At 54.5% G+C, this 14520-nt stretch overlaps 2 protein-coding genes across 2 annotated transcripts; one reads left to right on the top strand and one right to left on the bottom strand.

Annotated features, from left to right (window-relative positions):
* The first annotated feature begins 2560 nt into the window (after positions 1–2560).
* Positions 2561–7389, top strand: RBM8A (RNA binding motif protein 8A). Its single transcript, XM_026656313.2, has 6 exons — positions 2561–2668; positions 3251–3310; positions 3926–4003; positions 4631–4767; positions 5775–5911; positions 7014–7389. Exons 1-6 carry the CDS (start codon positions 2602–2604, stop codon positions 7057–7059), a joined length of 525 nt encoding a protein of 174 aa, XP_026512098.1. The 5' UTR covers positions 2561–2601; the 3' UTR covers positions 7060–7389.
* Positions 7390–9201: 1812 nt separating this feature from the next.
* Positions 9202–11981, bottom strand: LOC112106030 (gonadotropin-releasing hormone II receptor-like). The gene is made up of 3 exons (XM_024199064.2): positions 11406–11981; positions 10436–10640; positions 9202–9692 (listed from the first exon to the last, which is right to left on the bottom strand). Exons 1-3 carry the CDS (start codon positions 11979–11981, stop codon positions 9202–9204), a joined length of 1272 nt encoding a protein of 423 aa, XP_024054832.2.
* Between the last annotated feature and the right edge of the window lie 2539 nt (positions 11982–14520).

Below are 14520 nucleotides of genomic sequence, written 5' to 3' on the forward strand. Positions count from 1 at the left end.
ACACAGGCTCTGCCTTGCCATTCCGTTGCTAGCTGGCAGGCGCAGGCCAGATCTCGCAGCTGCCACGTCACACCCTCTTTACAGAAGGGTCTTTCCACAATGGGGAGTCGGATGGCTGCAGTCCCCCAAAGGCAATACTGCCGTCTAACATTAGCTGTTATGAACATTGGAGCTTGTGGCTCTGCAGTGTGGCAGGCTGTCGCTCCTCTGGCCTGGAGCATCTCCGCTGAAGGCACTGTCAGGGTATGTCTACACTACAAACGCTACAGCGGCACACGTGCTGCTGTAGCGTAGACCCCTACTACAGTGACCGAAGGGGTTTTTTCCCATCGCTGTAGTAAATTCACCCCCTCAAGACACTCACTGTAGGTAGGCTGCCAGAAGAATTCTGCTGTCGCCCTATCTTGTCTACACCAGGGTTTAGGATGGCTTAACTATGTCACTCTGGGGGGGTGAATTTTTCCCCCCCCCCCCCCCCCAAGCAACGTACACCTATACTTTAGGTGTAGACCAGATCTAAGTCTTACTACCTCGTATCCCAGGCACTTGTAAATCAAAAGCAGGTGTCTTCTGGTTCTAGCACTCAGCTCTGTCTGAGCAGGGAGTGTAATAACTGAAGGCCTGCTCAGGGGCTTGCTACACCAGCCTTGGTTTAAATCTTTGTGAAGAGAGAATGTTTGCTTTGCATTGCCCTCACTGGCCTTGTTGAATTAGCTACTTAACTCCCCCACCCCCCAATTCTATCTCCAGACCACCTTCTCTCTTATTTCTTTCCCTCTTCTCCCCTCGCCCCGCTTCACAAGGACTTTCTGCGTGGGACTATCATCTGTTTAAAGGCACCAGAACAGGAACAGCTACCCTAATCAGTGGGTACATAAAACCAAATTTTGCAAATGGTAACTTAACTATTTTGTATTTCTATTGCTCTGACCATTCTCCGTGAATTAGAAATAATGCTTGGTAAGGGCTGTTATGCCTGTTCCTACTCTGGTACTTTCCATCTGAGTATCTTCCAAGTGTTTTTAAAGCCCTTAACAGTGTGCACTGGGCAGGTATTAGCCCAAGCTTTACAGATGGGGAAACTGAGGCACGGAGGCGTTACGGGATGGATGTAAGAGAATTCAGATCTCCTGACTGCTCATGCACTGCCCTGTCTGCTGCCACATGCAGTGTAAAGGGAGAGCAGGCGAGAAGCTTTGGCTGAGAGGGGAAGCTTAAAAGAGCAACTCCTCGGCCTAAATTGAATAAGGAGAAATGGGTTTCTTCTTTACTTGTGACTGCATATGGGAGTAGCATATTCCGTTCATGAGGAGAGCTGCAGGGCCTAGCCTTCAGAGGAGCGGCATAGGCAGTTAGTGACCATAGCGTGGGCTGGGAGCATCAGACACTGGAAACATTCCCTTGGTTTAGTTTCCAAGTATGTTCTCTCTCTCCCAATCTCCTTGGCTGTTGCTTTCCGCCTGTTGCTTCATGCTGTGGCTGCATCATTTCAACTCCACGGCCTTTGGGGATAACTTATTTAAAAGAACTTGAGCAAAGCAGTTTTATGCTGCACTTTCTTGGGGGTGGGTAGGGGGCAATATCTATCAGACCGTACCTGCCTGCTGAAAAACCAGGTGACAAGCCGCTTCAAGTGGGACATATGGTAAACCTCCACTCTTAAAAATAGATGAAGTAGCAGCGTTTAATTCCCTAATGAGGCTTTGTTTTTAATCTGGAAAAAGGGGACAAGGCTCATCCCACTGGCAGACACAGCATCTGCTGCACGTTGAGCAGAAGCTGTCCAAAACCACTTGGCCTTTGTGAGCTTTTGGAGAAATGATTGTAACTTGGCCGTCCCCTGTGTTAGGGATCAGATGAGATCTCCATACGTGGCCGTTTCAGACAAGAGCTGAGACGTGAAACTGGGCCGACGCACACCCGTGGGTGAAGTTTGCTTCACCTGTAAATGGCTGGTTTGAATTTAGCGAATGGCAGTTGTGATGTCATTGGACGGCTGTTTGCTTGGCTTGTGTGGAATCAGTTGGGGGGGGGGGGGGGGGTCTCATCCTAGTTCCTGCTAAACCGATGTCCCTATCAGCAAAACCCTACTGCAGTTAGCACTGAGATATCTCTAACATTGGGGGGGGGGGGGGGGTGAAAATTTCAAAGGGGGAACCCCAGGGGGGGGGGGGGGGGTGGAGGGGGGAGAAGGAAGAACATCGCCTCATGGGGCAGGGAGGAGAATCCCAAGGCCCAGCTGAGGAGGAGGGAGTTGGCTGGTTGCAACTGGCAGGAGGGGAACCCTGCCTCCTGCCCTTCTCAAGATGGCGACCACACAGGGGCGAGAAATATGGACCTTCCCAAGATGGCGTCTCCCCCAGCCGGGGAGGGGCGAGGCCACGTGACTCTACCAAGATGGTGGCCGCCGGCGGAGGAAAAAAAGCGTGCCCTTCCCAAGATGGCGGCCCCCTCGCTAGTCACTTATGCTTGGAGGGGAACTTCCTGCCCCCCTTCCCGGCGTGCAGCGCGGTCCCGGCCCCGCCGGCTTCCCGTTCCCTCTGCGCCCGCCCCAGCAGCCGCAGCCACAGCCGCGGCGCAGTCAGTCGCACAGCGGGCAAGATGGCGGACGTGCTGGATCTTCACGAGGCGGGCGGCGAGGACTTCGCCATGGACGAGGATGGGGACGGTAATGGGGGCCCGGGCAGACGCCGGGCCGAGCCCCGCCCCCCAACGGGGCCTTGTCCGGGTCCGAGCCCCAGGCCCGGGCCGGTTCGGGCCCGTCCTCCCCGCCCCCAGAGCGGGGCGCAGCCCAGAATTGCCGCCCAGCCCCCGGCCCGGGCTTAGGGGGGGTCTGACCCAGGGACTCGTTCGCCTCGAGGGCTGGGCTGGTTCTGAGTCCTGTCCCCCCCCCCCCCCCCGACAGGCTCTGACCCGGCCTCCCCCCGTGCCCAGCTCATCCGGTTCTCAGTCCTGTCCCCCCCCCCCCCCCGACAGGCTCTGACCCGGCCTCCCCCCGTGTCCAGCTCACCCGGTTCTCAGTCCTGTCCCCGCCCCGACAGGCTCTGACCTGGCCTCCCCCTGTGCCCAGCTCATCCGGTTCTGACCCAAGTTCCTCCCTGCCTTGGGGTTGTTCTGAAACCTGCACCATCTGGGTCGAGCCCGGTTCTGATCCGATAACTAACATTGACACCCCCCACCCCCTTCTACCCCAAATGGCCTGTTTCAGACCTCCTTCCAGTTGAAATTAACACATTGAACTTCTCTGCAGAAAGCATCCACAAACTGAAGGAGAAAGCAAAGAAGAGGAAAGGCCGAGGATTTGGTTCAGGTGAAGATCTTGTTATGAACAATTGAGTTACTCTGTGAATCCAGAGTCGCGTCCTGTGCCATGTAGCTAACTGGAATGGTCTGGCTACTTACTGGAGTCACCTGGCTGCTTCTAAACAGAAACTGCCCAATGGCTTAAGCCCCAGGAGTGTGTTTTAGGATGGGAATCAGGACTCCTGGGTTCCACCTGGGACTCTGTCACTGACTTGCTCTGTCCTTTGGCAAGTCACGTCAGCGCCCTTTGCCTCAGTTTCTCCAGTCTGTAAAATAGACCCCTCCAACTTATATACAAGGGTGACACAACTTGGCCAAGGTCACCAGGAGTCTGATTCTTATCACTATTTTAACTACTGGGCTTGTGTCACTCTACAGGATTGTATGTGCTGTAAAGCTTAAATGCAGGGACGTGCGTGTGTGCCTAGCAGTGCTTCGAACAGCTAGAATACGTAGTTAAATGTATTTAGACTGTAAACCCGTCAGGGCAGGAATTGTCTGCCACTGTGTGTGCAGTGCTTAGCACAATGGGGCTGTATCCTTGGCTGGTCCCTAAGCACTAGCATAATAAATGTTCCTAGTCATCTAAAAAGATCTTTGTCTTCCCCCATTGTGTGACCAGAGGAAGGTTCGAGGGCCAGAGTACGTGAGGACTATGACAGCGTGGAACAAGATGGGGATGAACCTGGGCCTCAGAGATGTGAGTATCTGCTGGAGATGTTTGGTTTAGCATGTGTGGTCACCCAGCCTGGGCCGCGCGGGGTTGCTTGCACAGGACATCATGCTGTGGGGTTGCTTTAAAGATGGGGAGAAACCAGTTCTATTCCGAGAGACAGTGAGGTGTAGTGGATAGAGCACTGGACTGGGATTCAGGAGACCTAGGTTCTATTTCCCAGCTCTGCCACTGGTCTGTGGGATGACCTTGGGCAAGTCACTTCAACTCTTTGCACTTCGGTTTCCTCATCTGTAAAAACATTTTTGCGATCGACTGATGAAAAAGCGCCATATACGAGCTAAGGATTATTGTTATAATGACATGTACGTTGTGCCCAGACCATCCGCACTGTGTGGATAAACAGAGTGATTGTCTCCAGGGCTAGATTCAGTCCTCCATCCGTTCTGCACCTGTCTTCACTTAGCTCCCTGCTGCCAATGGGTTCCGAGCTAAGCAGGGGGCCTGGCCATGGTGTTGGGAGGATCCCTTTCCATCCTGCTTGTGTAGACGCAGGTGTTGTGTGCGCGCAGTGGGGTTTGCGTCCCAAGCTGAGGCGCGCGCCCTGCCTTCTGTGTAACGAGTGTTGCTTTTCCCTGCATGCCGTGGCTACAGCGGTGGAGGGCTGGATTCTCTTTGTCACCGGCGTTCACGAGGAGGCCACTGAAGAGGATATTCACGACAAGTTTGCAGAGTACGGCGAGATAAAGAACATCCATTTGAATCTAGACAGACGAACGGGCTACCTGAAGGTAGGATTTGGTGGATGGTCTAGTGGTTAGGGCGTTCCCCTTTGGCTCAATTCTCTGCTCTGCCGCAGACTTGGTGTGTGACCTCGGGCAGGTCACTTAGACCCAGATCCACAAAAGTATGTAGGCTCCTAACTCCCATTGGTTTCAACAGGCGCAAGGCACCTGAACACCTTTGGGGACGTGAGCCTTAGTGTCTTTGTGCTTCATCTGCATAATGGGGATAGCAACACTGCCCTACCTCGGAGGGGGGGGGGCGGAGTGTGAGGAATAAATACCTTACAGATTGCATGGGGCTCGGATACTGTGGTAATGGGGACCAGGTAAGCTAGGCAGCCATACAGATGAAATTGCCCCCATGCAATTGGGAGAGGAAAAGAAACAGCACAGGGCTGGGAGCTGGGGTTGTGTTCCCAGCTTTGATGGGGGCAGGGTAATCTATTGGTTAGAGCAGGAGGGGACTGCTCGGACTCTGAATTGCTGTGTGACCTGGGGTAGGTCACTTCAGCTCTCTGGGTCTCTGTCTCTAAATTGAGGAGAATACCGCAAACAAAGGCCTGTGAGGCTTTAATTAATCTGCTTTGTCTTAACTAATGTGCTTTGAGCTCACCAGGGAAGACCTACTGAAGGGGGAGGGGACATATCAGTGTAATAGTTAATGCCCCCTTCTCTATTAAATCCCTTTCTGGTTAAAACTAACAGTTCAAGGTACTAGTTTGGGGAAGCTGTGTGTGTGTGTGTGTGTGTGTGTGTGTGTGTGTGTGTGTGTGTTTAATTGAAAATCTCTATTTACGGTAGGGCCGACTCTATTTACTCCACTTACTGCCAAGTCGGTATTTCTCCTGCCACTGTTGACAGCGTTCCTGATGCCAACAGTGGAGCCGAGTGTACTGGAGGCTCTCGATCGGTTTCTGTGATCTGCTCTCAAGGCTGGCCCAGCCTCTGGCATGTTCGCTAAGCGCCCCACTGGGCCACTCGCTGACTGAGGCTTGTCTCCTTGCATCCCACAGGGATACACTCTAGTAGAATACGAAACGTACAAAGAAGCCCAGGCAGCGATGGAAGGTCTTAACGGACAGGACCTGATGGGGCAGCCAATCAGCGTGGACTGGTGCTTTGTCAGGGGGCCTCCGAAAGGAAAGAGAAGGTAAGATACAGCCAAGGTTGAGGGCTGCATCCCAGCTGACATCGGCTTGGTCCCCAGCTTGGCAGTCTCATCAGAGATACCGAGGATTGAGTGAGTCATGGAGTCTGAGCTAGCCTCAGGCTCCCTCACAAAGGGAGACCCTCCACGGCAGTGTGGAGAACGCTTGCCTAGGGCTTTCTAGTGCTGGTGGAACGTGATGGATTGAGAGCCCTGAAGCCACTAAATAACAAACAGGATTGTAAGTTAGACCAACTGGAAATTCTTTCCCACGGAGTGATTCTCTCCCTCTTTTACCTGGAGCCGCTGCGTGAAACTCTTGAGTTCCTGCATTCAGTCCATGTGCATGCTCTAGGGGCTTTCACCTTAGCCTCCGTGCTTTTGATCCGGAGACATTGGGAACTCCGTTTCGAAATTCCTGGGAACAGATTTTTCCCAGAGGAAAATGGTCTTTGTGCTACAGGCAAAGGAACTGCCTGAAGCCGGGCAGGAAATGTCACAGAGTCTGTGCCGCCTGCTTCCAGGAACAGCACTCTGGGAAACGCCCTGTAGTAAAACGATGCTTTAGAGCTCTTCCGTGGTTTAGGAGCCTGACGTTTCTGCTGAGGGGTGAAATTGAAGGCCTGACCGCTTGAGATCAGGAAAAATTCAAGAACAGGAATGTTAACCCTGGGCTAAATTTCCAGTGGATCATGAATAATTCTCGCCAATCGGGAATTCTGTTGGATTGTGTTCTTCAGTTCTTTAATGGTCTGAGCAGGAGGTTGGCTGTCGAGAGATCTTACTAGTCTGGACCGAGCCATTGACACATGTGACTTTGGGCAAGTCATTTAAGGGCTCTGTGCCTCAGTTTCTGTAAAACGAGAACCCGACTTACCTACCTTTAGTGAAGCGCACTGAGATCTGTGCATGAGCTTTAAGAGAATATTTTCCTGTTGGTCTGCATTATTAAACACCTGCCAGCTTCCACTCCAGAGCTGACTGCATTTCTTTGGCAAGGAACATGGTCCTTGTGCATAGAAGTCGTCGATAGCTTTCAAATCTTTCAAGATGTTAGCTCAGGCTAGCATATATCTAACTCTGTCCCTGTCTGTCTGTCTTCCAGGGGCGGGCGTAGGCGGAGCAGGAGTCCGGACAGGAGACGACGCTGATCTCACATTTCTCCATTTCCTTTTGATGGTTCCTAGGTGTAAATTCTTCCTGCATAGCTCTAGAAGCAGGTCTCTCGTAAGCCGGCTGTGCAGACTCCTGCCTCGATCTCTTTCTGGGTTTTTAATTGTGCTGCATTTTTACCTGTGAGTTCTTGGTCATAGTTTTGACAGCATCTGTAAAGTTCTTGATTTGTGTTAAGATGCTTAATCTCCTTTTGACCTCAGACACCTCAAATGAGAGAACTCATCCAGTGATGCTGAAGGGGGCTCTCATTTTGAAGGAGAAATGTTACCCATAAATACTGAATAAAAGTCTGCTTTTTTTTTTTTAAAAGCCCTCTTCTGTTGACATCTGCTTGTATCTGTAAGGGAGACTGTGTGTTTCAGTTGATGGGACATCAGATGCCTGGGTTTCATTCTCAAGTAGAGGTTAGTCTTTGTCCAGCCTATGGGTAGAGCGTATGGTTTTAGATTTTTAACGGATAAGCACCCCCAATACAAACAGAATTGGTGTTTATGTGGTAAACACTGGAAATGGTTTTCAGTATTGTCTGCACCCCTTGTCCAGTGCAGTTTGTACAGGTAACGTCCCTGCTCCCTGGCTTGCATCAAGGGCTTGTCTAATGGAGCAGTAGTGTGGACTACAGTGAGTGTGATTTCTGAGGCCCAGTAACGTGTTACGAATTAATTGGTGTAGACCCTGCTGGGTTGCACTAAAGGTTCCCTGGTTTGCTTTAATTTAGTGCTCTTTGAAACAGTACTTTGTGTACCTACAGAGAGAGAGCCCTGAAAAACCTACCTAGAGCTCAGAAATTGCTAAAAATAACCCTCCAAAAATGAAATGAATAAACCCCCAAAAAGAAAAGCCCAACCTCTAGGGCATGGAGATTTGTAGGTTCTATCTAAGGTCCTTATCTGACTTCTATCACTAGAATATCTAAAAACCTTCAATCTATCTCTTTGCACAACCCTCCTGGGAGACAGGCTAGGACTATTAGTTGCTGTGTACAGAAGGGCTAAGTGAGCGGCTCAAGCACACACAGGAAGTCTGTGGCAGAACAGGGATATGAACCCATGTGTCTTGGATCCTAAACTAGTGCCTTAACCACTAGACTATCCTGCCTGTCAGTTGCTGGGTTGCTCTGCTTGGGGCCAACAGTTTCTTTTCGATCACGAGAGCCCATCAGTTTCCTGCTGCATTAGTCTTAAGGATGGGAAAAGGCTGAGACTGCACCGCCAGGGTACGTCTACGCTACGGTGAAAGATGCATGCCACAGCCACGGCTTGCGCGGGTCAGCTGACGTGGGTTCGCGGGGCTATAAAATTGCAGTGTCGACATCCATCTCTGTCACTGTGGGTGTCTAGAACCCAGGAGTCCTGTCATCCTCCTCTGACCACTAGTTCACACACTGACTGACGGGAGTTATTGGGTAGGGGGAACCCCTTGGAAATGTACCAGGACCTGCCGCCCCCCCCCCTTCCCTGTTTCTGTTGGGGGAGCAGAGGCTTTCTGCACTCAGGAACCGACTGGTGTATTCGGTGGGGGACGGTATCATGGAAGTGCAAACTTGGGGATCCCCTCTCGAGAGCAGGAGCCCAGGTTCCTTCGTGTGTGTTTGAGTGGGGAGGTGGATCTGGAAAATAACAATACTCCCTAGCTCTTGTCTTCAGTAGATTTCAAAGCACTTTCCAAAGGAGGTCAGGAGCCTTCTCCTCATTTCACAGATGGAGAAACTGACGCACATAGAGGGCAAAGTGACTTGCTCAAGGTCACCCAGCAGCAGAGCTGGGAATAAACCCTGGGTCTCCTGAGTCAGGGATGTGTCCACTAGGCCACCCTGCTAGCAGACTTTTAGTGGTGACTTTTCCAAGGAGCAGCCGCCCACGGCAGTCCGCTCTCTGTGTCCACCTCCACCCATGCCAGCTGGGGAGCGTGCAGCCTGGCGCAGCTCTGGGTAGCGAGAGACTGATGGGCACAAAGGGAGGGGATCAAGGAAAGGCCACCGGCTGAGAAAATAATCTAGATTTATTGGTGAGTGCTTGAGTGAAGGAACAATTGCCCAGTAGCCCCCACTGGGCACATTATGGGGGTCCCACTGGGCTCTCCCCCTTGCTGGGAAGCCAGGTGTGGCAAAGGTCCACTCATATGAAGCTCTCTACTATCTTCTTCCTGCACAGTTCACACCTCCCAGCAGGCAGGGCCACGTTAGCCGTCACTTCCAGTTCATACTTGCCCGAGCCCCCCTGGTCCTCTCCGGCACTCCTGATGGGCGCGGCCGTGGTGGAGGCCCGGAAGGAGCCAATCGGCGTGGAGGCCTGCTCCTTCCTGCGGTGGGTGCAGCGGCAGACGCGCCGGATCTCCCTGCGGAAGTGCATGGTGAAGAGGCCGTAGATGAGGGGGTCCAGGCAGGCGTTGAAGAGGCCGAAGAGGAAGAGGATGTGGCTGAGGGACGGAGGCACCTTCTTCCGGCTCAGCATCTCTGGGGAGAACCAGTACCAGAGGCCCAGGAGGTAGTAGGGAGTCCAGCACAGGACGAAGGTCAGCACAATGACAATGGACATCTTCAGGGTGCGCATCCTGGCCCGGGGGATGTTGTTGTAGGAGCGGCGGAGGTGGACCTCCTTGGAGGAGACTGCAGGGCAGAGGGAGGAGAGAGAATAAGGAGGGAGGGAGGGAACAGAGAATGAGAGGGGAGACACGGAGGGAAATTCTGCGGGGTGAAGCAGAGCGCTTGGAAGAGAACGAGGAAAGGGAGAGCAGGAGAATGAGAACAAGAAAGAAACTGAGCAGAGGGAGGAGGGGAAATACAATGAGAAAGGTAGAATGGGAAAGACAGGACAAAAAGCGTGAGGGTCCCCATGTTCCAAGCTTGTGTGTATGTGAGTGCTGGCCGCAGCCTCCCAGAGCTGGAGAAATGCCCAGGGTGGAGGGCAGCTGGGGACTGGTTCCTGGCTGCCTGGCTTAATGGGCCGTGGCAGGCCACCCATGGCAGCAGGTGGGAGGCGGGGTGTTCTGCACGGGGCACCGAGCCAGGGCCTGCCACAGCCGGAGTGCGGGGGGACATGAAGGGGACGGTTCTCTGCAGCTAAGTGCTGGGGGCTGGGATTGATTTTCCCTCGGGGAGAGGCAGAGGAGGAAGACGAATGGAAAGATATGTGTGGGGATGGATGGATAGGGAGAGGTGCACACTCATTGGTGTACATGGTGCACACATGCATGTCCTCACACATACGCTCTCCCACATACACGTGCTCGCACACACACACACAGACCGGTCCCACCATGCAGACCCCCTGCTGCAGTGAACGGGGGGTCCATGCACGGTGGGAGCCCGCAGGCGAGGGCCGGGGGACACGAGAGGCAGGCCAGGCTCACCGCAAGCTCTCTTCATCTTGCCAGAGATCTCGATGAGGATGCGGGAGTAGCACAGCACCATGATGAGCAGCGGCAGCAGGAAGAGGCAGGAGAAGGTGAACATGTTGTAGAGGGTCTCCTGCCAGTGGGCTTGGAAGCTGCCCACCGTGGCGCACTGGATGAAGTAGATGGGCTGAGAGCGGCTCACTGCGTGGAAGACAAACATCTGGAAGGGACGCCCCCCCCCCCGCCCAGCCCGGAGAAACCGTTAGATCTCGGCACCCCCACAGGAGCTACACCCTGGACACAGCACTGGCCATCCAGCCTCGTATTCCTGCCCATTGCACCAGTGCTCCAGCATCCCTGCCTCTGGCCCATACCGGATCCATCTATCTAGGCCACCTCCAGTCCATACTGTATCTGACAACTGGTCCATCTAGTTCATCCTCTGCCCATCCCAGATCCATTGCCTGCAGGCTGGTGTCCTGGCTGTACATCATCAAACCATTGGCCTGTCTCGTCTTGTATCCCTATAGCTCAGGGGTTCTCAAACTGGGGGTCGGGACCCCGCAGGGGGTCACGAGGTTATTATATGGGGGGGGTCGTGAGCTGTCAACCTCCACCCCAAACCTGCTTTGCCTCCAGCATTTATAATGGTGTTAAATATATAAAAAAGTGTTCATTTATAAGGGGGGGTCGCACTGAGAGGCTTGCTATGTGAAAGGGGTCACCAGTAAAAAAAGTTTGAGAGCCACTGCTATAGCTGATCCATCTAGTTTGGTATTCCTGTATCCTGCCCATACTACATCAGGTCATTGGCCCCTCCAATCTATTACCCCCACACCACAGTGCATCAGAGGCCTGTTCTACCAAAACCAGACCCTGGCAGTACCACAAATGCCATGGCAAAAGGAGGCTGCGCCATGGGAAGCTTGTCCCGGGGTCCATTCCACGGTCCTTCCCTACCTGCACCATTGCCATGGCGACCTACCTGAGGTAGTGCCAGCAGCACGCTCAGGGCCCAGGCCACGCACAGCATGGTCTTGTTCTTCTTCTTGGCATCGCCCATGCTCAGTGGGTGCAAGATGGCTGCCTGGCGGTCCAGGCTGATCACCACGGTGATGAAGGCTGAGGCATACATGGCCACCAGCTTGAGGAACATGAGGGCCCGGCAGGCCAGGTCGCCCGCATACCACTGCACCGTGATGTTCCAGGCTGCGTCCAAGGGCATCACCACAAAGGTCACCAGCAGGTCGGCTGCGGCCAGGTTGACAATGAGGATGCGGATGTGCGGCCTCTTGCGGTACTTCTGGGTGACGGTCCACAGCATGGCGATGTTGAAGCAGGCCGAGGAGAGGAAGAGGACGAAAGTGATGGCTACCCGGACCTTGGCAGCAGTGGAGAACGTGGGCAGCAGGAAGACCTCCTCGCCAGGCAGGCTGGTGTTGGCTCCACCACCAGGCAAGACCTCCACCTCCTCCCAAGGCTGCCCACGGCTCTGGTTGCCCACGGCGGGCGACCCCGGCTCGAGCAGCTCACTGACCTTCATGCGGAAAGTGGCATTCATATCGGAGGCTTGGGCGTTCCCACCCAGAATCCGCACAGCAGCCTTATGGAGACGTGAGCAGCCGGGACCCAGGGGGCCGAATCCGGCTCGTCCCCGGGAAGCCAAGCTCCTCCTAGACTGTGGCAGGGCTCAGAGACCCCGAGCATGTTTTGCTGCTTGGATGGAGACGCCGCTAAACTGGAGCTGCCCGGCTTCTGCTCTGGATTTAACGAGAACCACCTTCTTCTGGCTCAGGGAACTTTATTCCTTCTTCATGGAGCGGCAGTTAACTCCTTCGTGGCTTGTGCTGGTGAGACTCAATAGGGACGGCTCCTTTGGCGACAAAAGTCCCACAGTTACAGAAAGAGTTCGGGTCGACTCTCGCTTCCAAATCTCCACTGGGAGGAGCCGGCAGGAAACGTGGCTCCCCTCTGCTTTCCCAGTGGTTCCGCTAGCCCTAGAGATGGGCCAGATTCACAGGAGTGAACAGGCACCTGTGTGTCTCTGATCAGCCAATCAGGATTGGTTCTGAGGAGGTAACGATTCTAGCTTGCATCTCTTTGGCTGGCTCAATTTGGTGGCTGTCACCTCCCCAGCTGGGAGAAGTGCTCCTGTAGTTGAATTCAGCTCTTAAAGACAATCCGTTGCTGGTGTGGGTGGAAGTTGAATACGGAGCCTCTAAGCTCTTCCGTGCCGTGACTCCAAACACAGGTGCTCTCCTTCTGGGGTGCAAATTCGGCCTTAGCCCTGGCTGTTACAGGGTAAGATCCCCCCCGAGGGCTTTTCATTCCCTGACAGCCAGCAGCATCTAAGGATACTGCCCCTCTTGCATGGTATTGGTGTCATCCCGGGTGGATGCACGTGGGCGAATTCCAGCCCACCCTGGCGCTTGCAGAGCAATGCGGAGACACATCTGTACGGGGCGAGCTGTGCCTTACAGGGTGTGCGTCAATCTCTCACTCCCACCCCGGGATGCGACAGAGCAGCCGGCGGTCTGAAGATCTGGCCTCTGTTTCCAGGAATCTGTGAATGGACCAAAAGAGACAAGTGTGTTAGCTGCTATTTTTCTACCTGCCACGAAGGGGCAAAAGGCAGGTCTAGTCTCCAAAGCCCATTCGATTGGGCTCTCTGCAGAGGGTGCCAACCCCGGGGGCCAGTTTCTGACTCAGAGGAGTCAACGCTCCCATTGGCTGATGGTCAGAGCATGAGCGCCCCGGGGCAGAGCTCTGTGCACGGGACCAGCCCTCTGGGACTGACGGTAGCAGGGGCCAGTGGTGGTTTTGGTGAGGTGGGATCAGCATCCCCAGGGCTGAGCAGTCCTGGGCCAGGAACTGGAGTGCCAGAGAGAACCACCGGGCTGAGGCCAGATCCTGCTCCGGTTTGTGTCCATCACAGCCCCCGCTTGTCTCTTCCTTACCCTGAGGGATACTTTGGGCACAGGTCTGAGACCCACCAAACTCTCACTCGGGCCGCCAGATGGGGTCATCCTCCAGCCACTGCTAACCTGGATGGGAACGGGTGCTCTGAGGACAAAAGGCTCCAGATCCTAAAGTGGTTTTCAGAGCATGGGCCTGTTCCCTGAGGACTGCTCTTCCGGTGGCTGAGAAGTCACTGACCACCCTTGCCACGTCCAGATCCCGGCGATCTATAGGTGAAATCAATCCAGCGTCCGTTGGAGCCGAGGGACTGGCTGAGAGTGACAAAAGAGGCTGACAGCGGCTGGCTGGCATCGATTCCTGTTATGCCCTGGTAGTTGCTGGCTCATTAATCAATTATTGCCCCGGGCTGGGGATCTTTTGTGGCTCTCAGGAGACACGGCTCCTCCGATTCTTGCTCTGTGTCCATCCACAGCTCCCCATGCTTGCCAGCAGCACCTCACTATCTTGCGCCCCATCCACTGCTCCCCGGCTGCTAGAAGCGCCCCATCTCTCATGCCCCAGCATTCTCCCATGGGTGCAGCTCCTCAGAGATTGCCAAACAGCTGGCCCTGCTCAGTGTTGGCAGGAAGTGCCAGCCTGAGCCTCGGAGACCGCAGGTCAGCCCGGGCGGCAGCAGGGCAAGACCTATCGCATGGGAACGGTGCCCACACGGACTGAGAATCGGACAAACCCTGGGCTACACTAGCCATGTCGGGGCCCGGCTGGTTCATGGGACTTTCAGCCTGCCTCCCCCAGAGCTGGGGGAGCAGCAGCCGGGTCGCTCCGAGCCCAAAGGGGCTGCCTGTCTCCTGGCAGGTTCCAGGCCGGACCCCGGTGCAGGCTCTGTGCATGCCGGCCTGCTTCCGAGCACATCCCCCTATGCCAATCTCAGCCACCTCACCCTGACCCGTCCCAGCCGCTTTATTTTTAGCTCAGCGGCTTGGAGGATTTGCCGGCGGCTGATTTATTAGTTGCTGGCAGGGAGGAATAAAGAAGAGCCAGTGATAAGAGGCAGAGGGCTGGAGCTGGGGGATGCAGCTGCCTACCAGGGGCCTGGCACAGAGGCCTGTCCCACGTTCTCCTGGCTGAGCTGTCACCAGGGGGTTTCCCCAGTGGAATCCCCTGGGATTTCCCTTGGCGTT

This window comes from Terrapene carolina, unplaced genomic scaffold (genome assembly GCF_002925995.2).
Source record: "Terrapene carolina triunguis isolate 2854851 unplaced genomic scaffold, T_m_triunguis-2.0 Scaffold227, whole genome shotgun sequence".
Taxonomy (NCBI): domain Eukaryota; kingdom Metazoa; phylum Chordata; order Testudines; family Emydidae; genus Terrapene; species Terrapene triunguis.

Bases quoted from the DNA above. Each gene is read 5' to 3' on its own strand.
- RBM8A (XM_026656313.2), top strand. From the start codon at position 2,602: ATGGCGGACGTGCTGGATCTTCACGAGGCGGGCGGCGAGGACTTCGCC. The intron at 2,669-3,250 runs GTAATGGGGGCC...ACTTCTCTGCAG, and splicing joins CATGGACGAGGATGGGGACG to AAAGCATCCACAAACTGAAG. The intron at 3,311-3,925 runs GTGAAGATCTTG...TTGTGTGACCAG, and splicing joins AGGCCGAGGATTTGGTTCAG to AGGAAGGTTCGAGGGCCAGA.
- LOC112106030 (XM_024199064.2), bottom strand. From the start codon at position 11,981: ATGAATGCCACTTTCCGCATGAAGGTCAGTGAGCTGCTCGAGCCGGGG. The intron at 10,641-11,405 runs GTAGGTCGCCAT...CGTCCCTTCCAG, and splicing joins TGCTGCTGGCACTACCTCAG to ATGTTTGTCTTCCACGCAGT. The intron at 9,693-10,435 runs GTGAGCCTGGCC...TCTGCCCTGCAG, and splicing joins CAAGATGAAGAGAGCTTGCG to TCTCCTCCAAGGAGGTCCAC.